General features: G+C 37.3%; 2 protein-coding genes and 2 long non-coding RNA genes across 5 annotated transcripts in view; 3 read left to right on the top strand and 1 right to left on the bottom strand.

Annotated features, from left to right (window-relative positions):
• Positions 1-461: 461 nt before the first annotated feature.
• LOC135071233 (guanine nucleotide-binding protein-like 3 homolog) lies at positions 462-9,599 on the bottom strand. Its single transcript, XM_063965016.1, has 9 exons — positions 9,458-9,599; positions 7,005-7,294; positions 6,492-6,681; positions 6,052-6,276; positions 5,018-5,201; positions 3,578-3,800; positions 2,496-2,603; positions 1,577-1,744; positions 462-943 (listed from the first exon to the last, which is right to left on the bottom strand). Exons 1-9 carry the CDS (start codon positions 9,474-9,476, stop codon positions 617-619), a joined length of 1,734 nt encoding a protein of 577 aa, XP_063821086.1. The 5' UTR covers positions 9,477-9,599; the 3' UTR covers positions 462-616.
• A 394-nt stretch (positions 9,600-9,993) lies between these two features.
• LOC135071546 (uncharacterized) lies at positions 9,994-11,353 on the top strand. 2 transcript variants are annotated; one of them, XR_010257281.1, is made up of 4 exons: positions 9,994-10,099; positions 10,384-10,491; positions 10,599-10,686; positions 10,799-11,353. It is a non-coding gene; the product is annotated as an uncharacterized LOC135071546 (long non-coding RNA). The 2 variants fall into 2 exon arrangements; XR_010257282.1 differs by lacking the exon at positions 9,994-10,099 and adding an exon at positions 10,157-10,299.
• A 1,341-nt stretch (positions 11,354-12,694) lies between these two features.
• On the top strand, positions 12,695-13,228 carry LOC135071234 (uncharacterized). The gene is made up of 2 exons (XR_010257227.1): positions 12,695-12,735; positions 12,931-13,228. It is a non-coding gene; the product is annotated as an uncharacterized LOC135071234 (long non-coding RNA).
• Positions 13,229-15,710: 2,482 nt separating this feature from the next.
• LOC135071395 (uncharacterized) overlaps positions 15,711-17,703 on the top strand; it is a 51,284-nt gene continuing 49,291 nt past the window's right edge. Inside the window, exon 1 of the mRNA XM_063965187.1 lies at positions 15,711-16,518. Coding sequence (XP_063821257.1) covers positions 15,711-16,518 — 808 coding nt within the window. The remainder of the gene's footprint in view (positions 16,519-17,703) is intronic.

The raw sequence follows: 17,703 nt of genomic DNA, 5'->3' as shown, positions 1-17,703 counted from the left end.
GGATGGGGATAATGCTCTACGCATTTTTTCCTTATCGTGTTCTTTGAAACTGAAGGGAATAATTGATTTGTGCCTAGGCTAGTACCTACTATGTACATACCTATGTAAGTATATTTCTTATCTGCCTGCGCTAAATCATTTTGTGGAGGAGAGATAATGCATCTCATTCCCGGTGTTATTATTGCCAAGTGACCAATACCCACCCATAGGTTGAACTGTGAACGTGTTAACGTTATTTAATCCGTTATTATAAGTTTCTTCGGTCTAAGGTTAAATGTTTCTTTTAATATTTTATGTATTTGTTTTGAAAAGACCTTTTTCCTTGCAACCTATAGGTATAATCTCATTTCCGATAGATGGAAACGGGAAAAATTTAAATAGAAACCCTGAAAACTAGGATACTATTTAATTAAACACAAAACTTCACTTTGTAATATTAATTTATTTATAATTTAACACATGATCACTGTGGAAGTGTGACGGTATGAATGATAGAGAACTATCTTATTCCTCTTGGATGTAATTACAGAATCAGTATGAGAGGTATATAACTATAAAACGGAAAGATATAACACTCTTTGCTCCTTAAATTCAACAATACAATGTGATATATCTTCTATAACGAAAAGTCCTCTTTAAAATTATAGTCATCTTTTTTCTTAATGGATGTCAGTGTTACGTTTTCTAAAACATCAGCTAAATTTCCTGCTACCTTCTCATTTCTTGCTCTTTTCTTCTTATCTTTCTTGAACTGCATTTTCCTTAATTTATTCTGTTTAGTGTTGCCTTCTATTGACATTTCTGGGTCGGATTTCGTGCGTTCATTCTGCTTGTTGCTTTTGTCTAATTTCGACCGTATGTTCAAGGACTTAGGGAGTATGCTGGATTCGTCTTCGTCGACCTGCATGCCGTCGTTAATTGCCACAGGCCCGGTGCTGATTATCTGTGGGAAATTAATGCTTGTTAGTTGGCGATAAATTGCAAATTTGGTATTCTTGAAACGAGTGAAAAAGTTATGCGAGCACGCTCAAGTGAATTCGAAAATGTCAAACTCGTGCGAATTATCGGTGACATGGCAATGAGAATCCCGTGCAGGCGCAGTACGAAGATACTTGCGCGCAAATAAATATAGCTTTTATTTTACTTATCACTGCGTTCTTTAAACGCGAGTTCATGTCAAATAAACCATAACTCAAAATGGACGTTGAATCCAATGTATACAGGGCATTTAACTAGTAAAATGACTGAAAGTTCTCGGGTGGCGACTACGGACTGGTAAATGTAATGTCCGCCCACTCGGTGGACCAAGATCTGATGAAGGAATTTGTGAATGAAATCTTTGATAGACCTTTTTCCAGCAGTGGACATTTGAATAAACCCAAGTAATATAACACAACTTTTTTTTATGCATAACAAAGCAGTTATTTGACCACAGTCGCACCTGATGTTAAGTGGGATACAGTCTAGGATGGTACATATCTGCCCTGTAAGTGCCTATTCACTCTCGCGTATAATCCTTCGTCTTCGGGAAAGACAGCAGCAGGCAGCGAATTCCAGTCCCTAGCTGTTACCTTACCTTGATAGGCTCAATTTCAGCAACATTGGCGCTGAGTTCGTTCATGGCATCTGTCTCCATGGCCTCGAAGGCGTTGATGTCGAATTCCTGGGCAGCCGCAGACACAATCTTTGCGTCCACGTGTACCTCTGAATCGGGCGTCAATGGCGGCTCCGTGAAGTAGCGGACCTGGATAAGAGGATATTTTTAAAACAGAACTTGTTATGTTAGATAGTCTGTCTGATGTCTCTCTGAAGGGATGCGCGAAGCCACAACAAGGGCTCTCGTGGAAGACCAGTTTCTTCACATGCCCTTACGAGCATGTCAGGATAAATGCTGAGCGGGAGCCAGTGGCCCACTATTTTATATATTCGTTTTGAGTTGTTATTGATTATAATTTGTGCTTACTGTGTTCAATAAATTCTATTTCTTTCTTTCTTTAGATATGAATTTCTTTATATTCATGTTCAACATGAAGGGACAGAATAGATAAATTTGTAGGGAGTGAAGTGTAGCGCAAAGGGAAAAGATTCTCGAGCAGTACCTATGCGCTCTCCCGATATTCGGTTCGTACGCCGTAAGGCAGGTAAGATCATGGGTTGGCGGAGGGATTGTCCGTGCTAATAAAATTGTTAGTTTTATAAATACAGTAGGTGTTTGTAGTGTGAAACAACCCTAAAACCGTTTAAATCTATTTCACGCTAACGATTTTCTTTATGTAGGTACAATACAAGTAGGCTCAATTCAAGATTTTTATTACACTTTCGTCACAGGTCAGATTAATTTAGATTGATTTTCTACATGGCTCAAAATCTAGTTGACTAGTACATCAAAATGGTAAAATGTGATCTAACATTTCAGGATTAAGCTCTAGTAAATCGAAGAACAACCTTGCAAATTAAAAAAAGATTAATATTTAAATTCAAATTTTTGTACATACCTTGCCAGTATTCCAGTCATTGAGCAGAATCCTAGCAGCCGCTTCTTGATCTGGCACACCGCCTTTCTTGAACCTGCCCATGCGTTGTGCCAAACTCGCGAAGAATTCCTACAAATAAGTAGAAATTGCATTATTTTAATGTAAGGTTGACTGGAAGAGAATGCCACAGGGCATAATGTTCGCCATTTGCACTGCGTTGCGATATTGTGTGTTAAATAATTGAATAAATTTGAACTATAGATGAGTTTTTTTTTTCTATTCCATCCAAGTTTTCATGTTTCACTCATGCCATCATATCGTCAAGAGATTTGTACATAAAAGTTCTCACCTGCGGCGTACTAAAGACTGGCACAGAATACAGATCGACCAGCGTCTGCTTATTAGCTCCCTGCAGAATCGCCATAGCCGGAGTAACCGGGTCTTTGAGACTGCCGACCCGGATAGCGTTCTTGAACGCGACCATTTGCTTTATCAGACACTTAATGTGCTGTTATATTATCTGTATAAAAAGAATTCTCACCTGCGGCGTACTAAAGACTGGCACAGAATACAGATCGACCAACGTCTGTATATTGGCTCTCTGCAGGATCGCCGTGGCCGGAGTAACCGGGTCTTTGAGACTGCCGACCCGGATAGCGTTCTTGAACGCGACCGTCTAACTTTATCAGACACTTAATGTGCTATGTTATATTATCGGTATAAAAAGAATTCTCACCTGCGGCGTACTAAAGACTGGCACAGAATACAGATCGACCAGCGTCTGCTTGTTGGCTCTCTGCAGGATCGCCGTAGCCGGAGTAACCGGGTCTTTGAGACTGCCGATCCGGATAGCGTTCTTGACCGCGACCGTCTAACTTTGATGTGCTATGCTATGGTCTGTACATAAAAAGAATTCTCTCCTGCGGTGTACTAAACACTGCACAGAGTACAGATCAAGCAACATTTGCTTATTGGCTCTGTAGGATCGCCGTAACCGGGTCTTTGAGACTGCCGACCCGGATAGCGTTCTTGAACGCGACCGTCTAACTTATCCGACACTTAATGTGTTATGTTATATTATCTGTATAAAAAACAATTCTCACCTGCGGCGTACTAAAGACTGGCACAGAATACAGATCGACAAGCGTCTGCTTGTTAGCTCTCTGCAGGATGGCTGTAGCGGGTGTAACCGGGTCTTTGAGACTGCCGACCCGGATAGCGTTTTTGAGCGCGACTGTCGCGTCCGACTCAGCACCCGAGTGAAACACGATACCCGGGCTGTCCAGGATCTTGATCTTGGAGTCTAGTTGGACGGTTTGCATTTGTCTGGAAGATATTTTTAAGTCAGATTTCAATTTTCAATAAGAAGTCAAATTTTGTAGACACACATTGTGTCAATGTGATTCTCACACCTCACATAAGAAAGAAAAGGAATCCTGACTCCTGGACTGACTTACAGATATAGCATAGATTGCATGTTACTTAAAAAAAAGTGGAGACGACATGCTTTTTTATTCAACATTAATTTATCCACTACCGAAAGACAAAGCAACTAATTTCTGTCCAGTGTCCATCAATTACTCTACCACCACTATTGGACAACATATCGCCTGGTGCTAAGAAGCAGTTGCAATTTGCAACTTGCAAAACTGGTAGGAGACATCACCATCATCATCATCATTTCAGCCATAAGACATCCACTGCTGAACATTCTTCTTCTTCTTCCTCGGTCCCTCACTGATGAGGATCGCGACCACAGATAGTGTTCCTCCACAGACTGCGGTCATAAGCTGTGTGGACCGCACGATGCAAACTCCCGCCCACCGTCCTCCTCACCGCGTCCGACCATCTCGTCGGTGCCCTGCCCCGAGCGCGTCTGCCTTCCATTTGTCCCAAGATAATTTGTTTCTCCAGACAATGCCTTGGAGGCCGCATAATGTGTCCAAAAAAACAGAGGGTACGCTTTAGGCATATAGTGGAGAGCCGCGTGGTGATGTTGAGCTCTTTTAATATGGACTCGTTGGTTCTGCTGAACATAGGCTTAAAGATTTCCATAATGATGGTAGCGGCCTGTATTCAGCACCTTCCTCTTTGGCGTATCTAGAGTTCTTACCCAGGGGGGCTGACCCCTAATATGCTATGCATGCGATTAGTATCATAGCTCATGTCATGAGTTAGTACAATGAACTATTATTTTCAAATCAGTAAGCCCAACAGTCTGGGGGTACCTTTAAGAGATAGGAGGCAACGAGAATAGAATAGATTTATTTACATACTTGGTTTTCCATAATGAACGGTCCTGCGCTGCCCGCATCCAGGCTCCTCCCGCGACCTTTACCAGATCGTCGGTCCACCTAGTAGGAAGCCTGCTCACACACGTCTTCCAGCCCGTGGTCGCCACTTGAGAACTTTCCTGCCCCAACGGCCATGGTCTCTACGGCGGATGCGGGCAGCGCAGGACTGTTCATTATGGAAAACCTTGGGGGAGGCCTTTGTCCAGCAGTGGACGTCATTTGGCTGAAACGAACGAACGATTTACATACTTGGTGACACCCGGAGTGCTTCCCACGTTGCATGCCTTGGACCTGTTGAGGCTGTTGATGATGGAGCTCTTGCCCACATTAGGCAGCCCTACCACGCCAGCTGTGAGCGATGTCTTCAAACCCTTGTTGCGGCAGTAGTTGCCCAGGATGCTCATCAGCAACTCGGCGCCTACGCATGCTGATCCTGGAGACGGAATTTTAGTTATGTTGATGACTTTTTATAAATTCCAAGCCTTGGCTAAAGTCTGGTCGCTGAACACGTAGAATTTTGTCCAATGACCCCAAGCTACCCATCCTTATCACTCGCGCGTAATTATATTGCTGTCGCGCTCGCACACTCACTGCTGCCGCCCGTCGCACAGTCGCGACATAAGGATAGGTATTAGGTAGCTTGGGGTTATTGGACAAAATTCTACGTGCTCAGCGACCAGACTAAAGTAAAAAAATATTTAAAAATATCTGTATTTTTCTTTATTGTAAGGCATTGTTTTTCAACCTTTTATATGACACGACCCCCCTAGCATGAAAAAATTTTTGGCGACCCCCGACCGTTCACTTTTTTTTTCATGCATTTCGTAATGTTACAAAAATGTTTGTAGGGACCGAATACTTCAATCCATACAACATTTGTATAGTTAGATTTCGGATAAATCTGTCTTTATAAGATTTTTTTACTGAGGTAGTTTTTACGACCTCTCGCGATCCCCCATAGTGGCTTCGCACGACCCACAGGTTGAAAAACACTGTTGTAAGGGAAAGGTCCTTCTATTGCAGAAATGCCCACAGCCATAAGGTAGGTAACCATCAGATCAGTCTCCACTGCAGAAGCACTTTTTAACTTTTTTGGTTGTGTCAGCTATAACAGCTGGTAGGTACCTACCTTAAATATTTATGTAGGCTCTTTGGCCAGAGAAACTGTTACAAAAATGACAAAAGCGTTACAGTGTGGCAGTAAACATAAGTTTGTAACAAACCATCAATTGATAGAATGTTTTTAACTGTTGAAAAAAAAAAAATTGTTAGAAAATACAAACCTTTCATTTCCTTCTCCTTAACAACATGCTTCATCTTTTTCCTTCCCAAATTGTGCTGTTGATCCTGTGTGGAAGCTTTAAATGGTACGGCAGGAGCTGTCCTTCGTAAATACTTCAGCCAAGCGGTAAGATTATCACGTGGCACTAGATCGGCCTTGTTAAGGACTAGAACGAGCCGTTTGCCGGACTCTCTAACTGCCTCCTCTACTTGGATGCAGCGGGTACCTGGAAATGGATTTTTTAAATGAATAACTTGAATACATACAACAAAGTATCATGGTCAATATCTTTAAGTCAAATAAATACACTGATTTAGTTGGTGAAAAAACAGAAGGATAATTTACTAAACCATTTGCTTTCTTTTCTATTTTTGCTAAGCCATCTAAGGATAATGTGTTTAAACTTTAAAATGATATAGAAAGACTCGAGATTTAACTTACCTAATGGGTCTCTTGCATCAACAATTTCTAATATGACATCAGCTTCAGAGATGACCTTTTTGAACTCTCTGTAATAGGCTTTGAGGGAGTTTTCTTGGCTTTTGTCCTTCCCAAACTCAACATCATCACTTTGTGTTTCACCACTCTTGAATACATCATGTACTTTCCCCCTGGCTTCTGCGTTTGCAACCTGCAATCATTTGGAAATACACTGTATTAAGACTTAAAACATTTATTGTTACTGTATCCTAAAACATTAAATACTATTTTATTGCTTTAGATTAGATTTTAATTATCAAATATTCAATGATAGATTACTGCTAAAGTAATGAAATTATTACAATCATGTTAATTCCAAAATTATTACATGTGGATAATATAAAACAAGTTCTCAGTATCAGTTAGCCTAAAAGAGAATGCTATTCAGTTCTATAGACACAGATATAAACACTACACAAAATGAAACATGATTTTTAATAAAAAAGTTTACGCCTGTTATTAAAATGTAATTACCAAGGTATCCATACTGATTTTACTGTTCTTCTTTTCTTCAATCTTCTTTTGTTTTTCCAACTTTGCCAATTCCTTTCTCTTCTGTCTTTCTTCCTCTTTGTGTTTCTTGACTGCTTCCACTTCTTTCAAAATCTCTTCCTTAAAGGGGCAGACATTGGGCACCACAACCGTCTTGGGTTTCTTTGATTTAGGATTCTTTTTTGCTTCTTTCTTGAGTTTGCGGTTGTGATCTCTAACTTTCTTTTCAATTTTGTAGCGAAGACGAGCTGGCTGCCTCTTTGATGGTTTTTCTGCAATGAAAAAATAAATTAGTGAATAATAATCAAACCATTTTCCATGTTAGAAGATGCAGCATTTATGTGAAGAATCCATGCATGGATTTTTTAAAATAATTTATGCATTCTTAGGTTAATAAAATATTTTACAGGTTAAGTATTTATTTTGAATTATACAGGGTGTTTGGCGCATCGTGTGCCAAAATGATTTGGCGGATAGAATGGGTCATTTCCTATATTTTCAGCCCCCATAACACGTTCCATGCCAGGCGGCTACTTTTATATTAATTTTTTTAGTAATTTCACCAAAATACCCAAATCGCATCATTTAATTTCGATTTAAAAAAAAACTACTAGGCGTAGCCTCAAAGTAAATATTTTGTTTTGACGTGCATTGATGTAGGGTTGCATCAAATCTAAATTTACTGGCAAATATCATCTAGTTTTTTTTTAATTCAGCTTTGAAGTTTTCCGAAAAGGTAAAAATGGACTGAACATTTAAGTTTACATGGCTATAAAAAAATAAATAAAAGAGATAGCGATCTTCGGATTTTATCAAAACTTCTCTAGTCTATCCCCATTCAAACGGTATACTAATCTTATTTAAATAATAACAATAACTTCACAAATTCCTTAAATTAGTGCATTGACTCTACTCGGACTGATTTGCGAAATTTGTGTTTATAGCCCCTTTTTGTGTAATAGCACGTTATTAAACACCTAACAGGTAAAAATTATTTATCTTATGCAATGTAAAAACCTTTTCCCTATCGTATTTCAATGTGGATTTCTTGAATTTAAAGACGAAAATAATTATTTTGATCGTTTATTAATTATTACAAATTTAGTTCAAAATGACCGCCTCGGCAACGTAAACACTCACGACATCTTCTTCTAATTTCGACTGTTGTCGTATGCAGCCACATTTCTCTTTTTATTACTACAAAGGCGTTTTTTATTCATTGTTGTAGTTCTTCTATTGTTTGAATCTGTTACGTACACCAGTTCTTTAGCTCGTCCCCAGATGTAAAAATCTAACGGAATTAGGTCTGGGTAATGTGCAGGCCACTGTATAGGGCCATCTCTTCTAATCCACGAGTAGAAAACGTCTTTGTAGTAATAAAAAGAGAAATGTGGCTGCATACGACAATAGTCAAAATTAGAAGAAGATGTCGTGAGTGTATACGTTGCCGAGGCGGTCATTTTGAACTAAATTTGTAATAATTAATAAATGATCAAAATAATTATTTTCGTCTTTAAATTCAAGAAATCCACATTGAAAAACGATAAGGAAAAGGTTTTTACATTGCATAAGATAAATAATTTTTACCTGTTAGGTGTTTAATAACGTGCTATTCACACAAAAAGGGGCTATAAACACACATTTCGCAAATCAGTCCGAGTAGAGTCAACACTAATTTAAGGAATTTGTGAAGTTATTGTTATTATTTAAATAAGATTAGTATACCGTTTGAATGGGGATAGACTAGAGAAGTTTTGATAAAATCCGAAGATCGCTATCTCTTTTATTTATTTTTTTATAGCCATGTAAACTTAAATGTTCAGTCCATTTTTAACTTTTCGGAAAACTTCAAAGCTGAATTAAAAAAAAACTAGATGATATTTGCCAGTAAATTTAGATTTGATGCAACCCTACATCAATGCACGTCAAAACAAAATATTTACTTTGAGGCTACGCCTAGTAGTTTTTTTTTAAATCGAAATTAAATGATGCGATTTGGGTATTTTGGTGAAATTACTAAAAAAATTAATATAAAATTAGCCGCCTGGCATGGAACGTGTTATGGGGGCTGAAAATATAGGAAATGACCCATTCTATCTGCCAAATCATTTTGGCACACGATGCGCCAAACACCCTGTATAAAATGCAGTAACGTCACTCCTATAGTAAATATGAGATTTTTCATCTACATACTAACTTACTAAAATAAATAACATTCTTAAAAAAGCATGTTGCATTCATAACCTATCATGATTCTTTAGAATTGCAGAGCCCAAATAAAATACAATAATTAGACAGTGGCTAAATATTATTAGATTAAGAGGGGTTTATGTACCAAATTATAATTTAATTTACTCTTAAATGTTTTTTGAGGAATATAAACGCAAAATTGTTTCGAGTAAAACTAACCAAATAATATTTAATAAACAACTTACTTAGTTTAAATTTGGCCATTGTGAAGTGTTATTTTATAGAAATTAGTTGATTTGATTGTCCTAATATAAAATATAACAAATTAAATAAATGTAAAATCAATGCTCAAGGCACGATTTTCGCACGTTTGTTAATTTGTTTTTGTAAAACTGTCAGTTTTGACAGTTACACACAACACGTGCACGGGGTGGAAACGCCATAGAGTTTGACAGCTCCATAGAGAGTGAATTTTTTTGACAGTTCCGAGAGGAAGTGACTTTTTTTATAGTTGTCTTCTGTATGCGACAGTGGTCTTTTGCATGTTAGAAACCTTAGAAACCTTTTCGAATTACAACTTCAGCTTTTATTCATAAATTATTTTATTGAATCTATGTGATTTCTATAAATTAAATGGTTATTTAAAAGTATAATAATTCAAAGTCGTAATTTTCACTTTAATCACTTTAGTTCCGTCTCAAGTCTACAACTGTGACAATATTAAAAAAAATAAACGTCAAAAATTTTTCATCGAAAAAACGTGTTTTTCTACGATTTTTAATTGTTTCTAATTGAAATCAATCATTTCTCAGTCATTATTAATAAGAACTACATGTGCATGGATTGCCTTTTGGATTGATGTTTGTTTACGAAAAAAATTCTCTCAAGTAAGTTAATAAGTAAGTTATTTCACTCGAGATAGGTTATTACTTGCAGAAACATCATGTTTTAAGTATTGAACCACACAAAGGATTAAATCTTCATTACAAAATCATTCATAACTCCATTTAAATCAATGGAAACCAAATATGGATAGTTTCATGGAGTAACAACATACTTTGGATTTTGGACATAAAATACAATACAAGTAGGTACATTGCAGGCATAGATTGCAGGATACAGTGAATGATACGTGTTTTATACAATGAATCTAAGTACCTATTTGTTTCAGGTTAATATCGAACTTCGAACTTATAAAGTGTTAAGCAGCAATTACAATAAAAGTGCTTGCTGTGGAATCACTGGTGCTGCTCATTATTGTCAACTGTTACTTAAAAAGGTCCAGATGAACCAACATATTCAATGAAGTTTAAAAGAGACCTATTTAAACAATAAAACAAGACCAAAAATGCTTAATTACAAATGATGAACTCATTTCATTTGCAGGTTATGCCATGCATTAAATTAGGAAGATTTGTGTTGGATGAATTACCCAGATAACAATTAAAACAACTTCTATTTATAAGAACATTCGGTAAGTACCTATAAAATTGAAAAGACCCTCAAAATCATTCTTACCCGTATCTTCTGACGCTTTTCATCTAGGATCAAGTAGAAAGACCTAAAAGTTAATTATTTGATTACAGATTGGTGGAATCGCAGATTCTGTGAATATACAGGGTGTCCCAAAAACAATGGATAACCCTGTAACCATCGATAGGCCTCGCCATGGTCTCCCTAACGTCCAATTTTGACCCCAGTAAAAATATCACCGTTTTCAAGATTTTTAAGTTTTTGTGCATTTTTAGAAAATTGCCACCTGCGATTACTTTTTCTCATGCCATTTCTACAAATGAGGATACTTTTCAATCTAGTTTTTTTCCTTATCACAAGGGATAGTTAAGCTATCAAAAGAAAAGATTAAAGTTCAACAAACTAGTTTAAAAGTATGAAAATTTTAAGAAATTGCAGAGAAGAAGGAAAAATTAATTCATTGTCTTGCACTTTTGATCAGCCGTCGTGTAAAAAAAATGTAGGAAGACCATCGTGCCCATTACCTTAAAAACTTTCTTGGTTAATTGAGATTCTAAAAAGGTATCACAAGCCTATGTATTCTGTATTATTTTTATCTTATGGCTACTTGAATAGCAACTAGTATGAAAACTGCAAAAATGAGTTTTTCTCGTAATAGTTAAACTAAGACTGCATAGTGGCATTAAATACAAATGGATATTTTTTAGCGTAGGAATTTTAATAAAGCAATATTTTATCATCATCATCATCATCCTTTCAGCCATAGAACGTCCACTGCTGAACATAGGCCTGTACCCCAATGATTTTCATAATGACCGCTTGGTAGCGGCCTGCATCCAGCACCCTCCTGCTTACCTTTATGAGGTCGTCGGTCCACTTTGTAGGTAGACGTCCTACGATGCGCTTTCCGGTACGTAGCCTCCACTTGAACCCTGTTGCCCCATTGGCCGTCCGTTCTGCGTTTTTGTGATTACTTAATTTTTGTTTTAAACCTTATAAATCTGCCTAGACAGATACCCGTGATAATACACGGCTCGGAAACCTGGATTTTTTGGACAGCGTGCTATGGAAGGGGCTATGCTCGGGTTTCTTCACGAAACCGTATCAGAATTTAGGAGATCCGTAAACGAACTAAAGTCGCTGACATAGCTCGACGGATCAGCAAGCTGAAGTGGCAATAGGCAGGGCACAGTAGGTTGCAGAACTGAGGCAGCAGGGTTAAAGTGGAGGCTACGTACCGGAAAGCGCATCGTGGGACGTCCACCTACAAAGTGGACCGACGACCTCATAAAGGTAAGCAGGAAGGTGCTGGATGCAGGCCGCTACCAAGCGGTCATTATGAAAATCATTGGGGTACAGGCCTATGTTCAGCAGTGGACGTCCTATGGCTGAAAGGATGATGATGATGATGATGATGATAAAATGTTGCTTTATTAAAATTCCTACGCTAAAAATTATCCATTTGTATTTAATGCCACTCTGCAGTCCTAGTTTAACTATTACGAGAAAAACTCATTTTTGCAGTTTTCATACTAGTTGCTATTCAAGTAGCCATAAGATAAAAATAATACAGAATACATAGGCTTGTGATACCTTTTTAGAATCTCAATTAACCAAGGAAGTTTTTAAGGTAATAGGCACGATGGTCTTCCTACATTTTTTTTACACGACGGCTGATCAAAAGTGCAAGACAATGAATTAATTTTTCCTTCTTCTCTGCAATTTCTTAAAATTTTCATACTTTTAAACTAGTTTGTTGAACTTTAATCTTTTCTTTTGATAGCTTAACTATCCCTTGTGATAAGGAAAAAAACTAGATTGAAAAGTATCCTCATTTGTAGAAATGGCATGAGAAAAAGTAATCGCAGGTGGCAATTTTCTAAAAATGCACAAAAACTTAAAAATCTTGAAAACGGTGATATTTTTACTGGGGTCAAAATTGGACGTTAGGGAGACCATGGCGAGGCCTATCGATGGTTACAGGGTTATCCATTGTTTTTGGGACACCCTGTATATTAAGTAATTGATTGACAAGTACACATTTGACAAGGTAAATTAATTTTCATTTAACAAAGTAGTATGAATCTAGAAACAAAACAGACAGTAGGCATGGTAGATAGATAGATCGATCACTTGTTTATATGCTGTACTCTTTATAATATTAGTGTAGAATGTAGATGTAGAAGATTACAGACTTACGGTGACTTTTTGCTCTAAATTTACAAATATTTCATATATTTTACAGGTGGTGAGAAACATGTAGATCTGGCCTGCTTACAGTGGAGTGGACAGAACCAACGTGAGAGTGAACGTGTGAATTTATGGAGAACATTAAACTATTTTGCTATAAGTCTTAACGCAACATATTTTATATGAGTTACATACAAATGTCAATCCGTGAGTACATAATGTAAAAACTAAAACAATGTACTGTTATCACAACAGTAACTGTAATCTTTTAAAATCCAGTAGTTTTATTGCTTATTGATTTTCGTAAACAAAATATTTCATGTTATATTTCATCAATAAAGTTTTATTTTATACTTCAATAGTTTTATTTTTAAACACATTACATGAAACGGAACGGATCATAAAAAAAGTATGAGAGGTATATATTTAATCTGTGGGCGGCAGACGCCATATTGTTTACAGCGCCACCTACTGGACAATCTAGCTCGGTACCAGTTTGTTTATCGTTCAACAAATACTAGGGCCGTTTCCTATCTGTCTTTAGACATACTCTCTAATCTGTGAACACGTGCCCCTTTTTTTACATCACAGTTATAGCCTGACCAGGAACATAAAAACCCTCGCCATGTTGCGGAAAACTAATGGTACTAATTTCTTTTAATGGCAACAGTAACTGAAAACTTCATTGACATGTCACCTTGCATGTCAGTCTATTGCTGTCAAAGTGTAAACAAACTTTATTTTAAATGTGCGCAATTGGTTTTATGAATTAAATTGCTAAAATATTTTTATAGTCGTGAAAGAAAAGTGGTTCACAATGTGTTAAAGTATTTGTCGAAGAGAAATACTAAGGGTTCGGACAACATTTTCATTGAATAATGTTTCCGACAAAGGTTGTCAAATTGACTGACATGTTTATCGTATAGTACAGTCCACTATGAAAATTAGCTGTGGTTTGTTTCAATTACCTGTTTTAAAATTTTTTGTCACTTTCTAAGTGTTGAATTTTATGGGATTGGGAAAGAAGTACCGAGTTTGAAGCGTTCATGAGCAGACATTGCAGTTGAATATTCAAGTTCTGAATTTGATTATTGATGAATAATAAAATAAATTCTACTAGCTCGATTGATGGTTTCATTTAATTTATTTAAATCAGGTTACCTATAATAATATTTTTTCGTTAATTTATGAAAATATCAAATTAGCCCATAATCCTGAATCCTGATTGATACATAAAGTTAGCCTATTAATTTAACACAGGTACGACTGTACTCAGTGTTGCACTATCAAATGCAATTGACGCGCCTCTATGCCAGGGTTTTTATGTTCCTGGTCAGGCTATAACGTAAAACATAGTGCGGCGTAATAATGCGATGGCTAAGTGTAGCGGCACAACAACCAACGACAACTAGTTTTTGTCCGCAGCTTTACTTGCTTGGATTTATAGGATTGTTCTTAGTTCAATGGTAAAAGCCTTAGTTATTTTGATCTGACTGAAGTTTCATTAAAATCCGTTTAGTAGATACTTTTTACAATCAATTCTTTGTTGTTTTATAATATCTATTCACCTATACTGAAAGTATATCTAATAAAACGACGTTTGTTAGTCGTATAACTCGAAATCAAAAATCGTTTATTGATCAGAAAACATTATCCACAGAGGATTTTTTTTGTATAAAATGTAAAATCTTTGTAAAATCCAAGAATCCAAGCCGTAATAATTACAAAACCACTGCCTCTGCCATGAAAAAAAAAGTCACTGTCAGTCATCTTGACAGTTAACGCAAGTTATTGCCGCGAATTTTTTTCTTTCTCTTCTTCTTTGAATTCTCAAATTAGAATGTGATGGTCATTTAGCCACTAAATAATGTAATGTTGCATAAAAATAAAGGGCGGGTTTTTTTTTTGTAAATAATAACCATAGCTAAGTAGTATAATTAACCTGACAATAACTTTATGTTATGACCAAAATCAAGAATAATGTTTTGGAAGTGTCTGATAAACTTGATAAGCATTATAATTATTAAAGGTAAGATAGAGGTACTTTGTATTTGGACTTGTTTTTCTAATTAGGAATCAATTGTTATAGACGTAGAGAAGAGAAGTTGGTTGGTTAAGTTACTTGTTTTAAAATGTAAGTAAGAAGTATTATTTTTATTTTAAGGGGACATGCTTAAGGGACATGATGTTACTACTTTGGTTTTTGTTGTATTGGATACGGACTATAGTAAATAATAAGAATTATTAATGTATTATTAATTAGTACTATCTATATAATAATAACTTAATCCCATTATGGAATCATGTGGCATAACATTGAACTAAATGTCTTCCTGTTGAATTAATAAGGTTTGTAAGTATTCAGTTGGACGATTCTAACCAAATTTGTAACTCCATTCACACGTCATGGTAGGTAACGAACATTTTATAATCTTAGATTAATCTAAGTTTATAATACAAACCACGTACATTTTCATTCATCGTTTCGTTGAATGAGTACCTTGCGAGGTTAAAGTAAGTCGTCTAGTGTCGCCATATGACGTGCTTTGTTCGCGGGCAGCAGCTGCGTTGGCTCGCAAAACGGTCGTTTTTACCTGAACAGGTAACAGAAGCAACAGGTCATTTCACCGGCGCGGGGAGCGCTGCTACCGGCCCGTCAGTCAGCGGGCAGGCAGTCGCGCTGTGTTCTCCGTCAGAACGATACGTTGCCGCCGGCCGCGAGTCACTTTAATCGCACGAGACTTTCCCGCAAGCGATAACATCGCGGCGCCGAGTAATGTGCGCGTACGCACGCCTAGATAAACCTCTTGTTAGTCGACACTCGTGACAGTGCAAATGTCTCCCAGTCTAGAAGGGATCATGTTCAACAGGAACACGAACCTGTCGGCGCGACGACCGCTGTTGGCGGAACCGCAAAAGCCTTTAGTGATCCCACCGCGCGCACCTCCCCGCGACACGAGCTCGCAACGGCCTTTGCCTGCTCCCAGGAACTTACCCACAGATTACCCATACGAATACCGACCGGATTACTGGAAACCATCGAACGTCGAACTCGAAAGACGACTGCAGGAGACGCGGGCACGTGAGAAAGTCGGCTACTTTCAAGACAAAGTAGCGCCGCCGGAGCTGAGCTTGGACCGGAGAGAAGCTGAACTAGTTTTTAGGTTCGACCCTCACGCTTCGGCAGAATACCTGTCCAATCAGTACCGCGCTCCTACAGTGCATTATGCAAAACCTCCGGCGCCTGCCAACGGGATTGCTAACCGTCTCCCAGAGCGAGACGGGCCCTTTGTGTTTGGCGTGCATAGCCAGTTTCCCATCCAACGGAGGGACGAGGACGATTACGATTATTCCGAAGTGGCCGAAGAAAACGGACGAACTGTGATTCGCGATGATGTGTCGGAAGACTTAAATTGCTGTGATAAAGTTAACGAGTGGACTGTACGCGATAAGAAAACCAGGAGGACTTTGAATCGGATGTTCCAAATTAAGGATAGGAGGAAGGTGAAAGGTGGGAAGAAGGAGAAGATAAAGTGTGTGTTGGTGGGGGATGGGGCAGTGGGGAAAAGCTCTTTAATAGCCGCGTACGCGCAGGATACGTTCCGGGAAGAGTATCAACCTACTGCTTACGACACATTCAACGGTAAGAACTTAATTTAGACTCTGATTCACACTTGCAATAACAATCATGTTTTGTTTCAAAAGTTAGCAGAATAACAAAAGATAGAGCTGCATGTAGTGAGTTTATTTCCAAATGTGTAATTTATCACGAACGACCCTGATTTAGTAGATAAGTAATTAGCGTGATTGTGATATAAATCATCATTACTGCGTGATAAGGCAATTCACAACGGAAAATGACCATTTTGTTATTAACGGCGCCACATTAGGATGTTCTAGTAATAATAGGTCGGTAGATAATAATGTCAATGAAGATAACATAGAGCTCAACTTACATAAGTACGACCACTTTCTAAGAATCTGAACAATAAAAAATAATAATCATGGAATCTGAACATTTAACTTTCTTGAAAAACTAAGCGAAATTAGCTGGCTTTCGAGCTTAATAAAAATAATTTCGAATAATTGTTAATAGAAAAGGGTTCTTTACATTGATGGCGGTTGCAATATAAGTACTTATTATTATACATACCTACTTTTATAATAAGGTTAAATGCTCCACAGCAGGAGTCAACGACACGTCCCAGACATTTCTTCGGCCTTATCAACAAAAGAAACTTGTTTTAAACATACGTAACAATAACTTGGTGGTCGTTTCTTACTTAAAATTCCTGTTACGCTTTCTCATTTCTGTTTATAACGCCGACTGGATTATATGTATTTTTATTATGCAATTTGAATAGTATCAATTCAATGGTTTTATAAAGCAAGGGTGCTCCAGACAAACATCAACTGTTGTTAGAAGGAATGCACGTACCCTTGAAATATGTTATCCATTCTACAATATCAGAAGAACATAAAATATAGCAAGCCTCTTACCTACTTACTTTACGTGTGTCAATTCGTCATTCGTCACTAATTTATAAAAATACAAATACAAGGAAATTTTTTATAATAGGTAGGACCTAGGCTAGGTACAAAAATTAAAAGTTATAGCTCATTGTAAAGTATTGACATAATAATTTCATACTGCTCTCTTGGTTTAAGTAAGTTTAGCTATGTTTGTGAACCGCAATGATATTTTAGTATTTTACTTTACTAGACTTTACTCCATAAATCATCTCTACTTAACTTAAGTCACGAAATTACATGAGTGTGACGTTTGTTTTTGTATCTCGTCATTGAGCATCGTGATATCATGTGATTA

Source organism: Ostrinia nubilalis, chromosome 4, assembly GCF_963855985.1.
Source record: "Ostrinia nubilalis chromosome 4, ilOstNubi1.1, whole genome shotgun sequence".
Lineage (NCBI taxonomy): Eukaryota > Metazoa > Arthropoda > Insecta > Lepidoptera > Crambidae > Ostrinia > Ostrinia nubilalis.
Note: the sequence above shows the minus strand (reverse complement) of the source record. Positions and strands in the feature narration are given on the sequence as shown.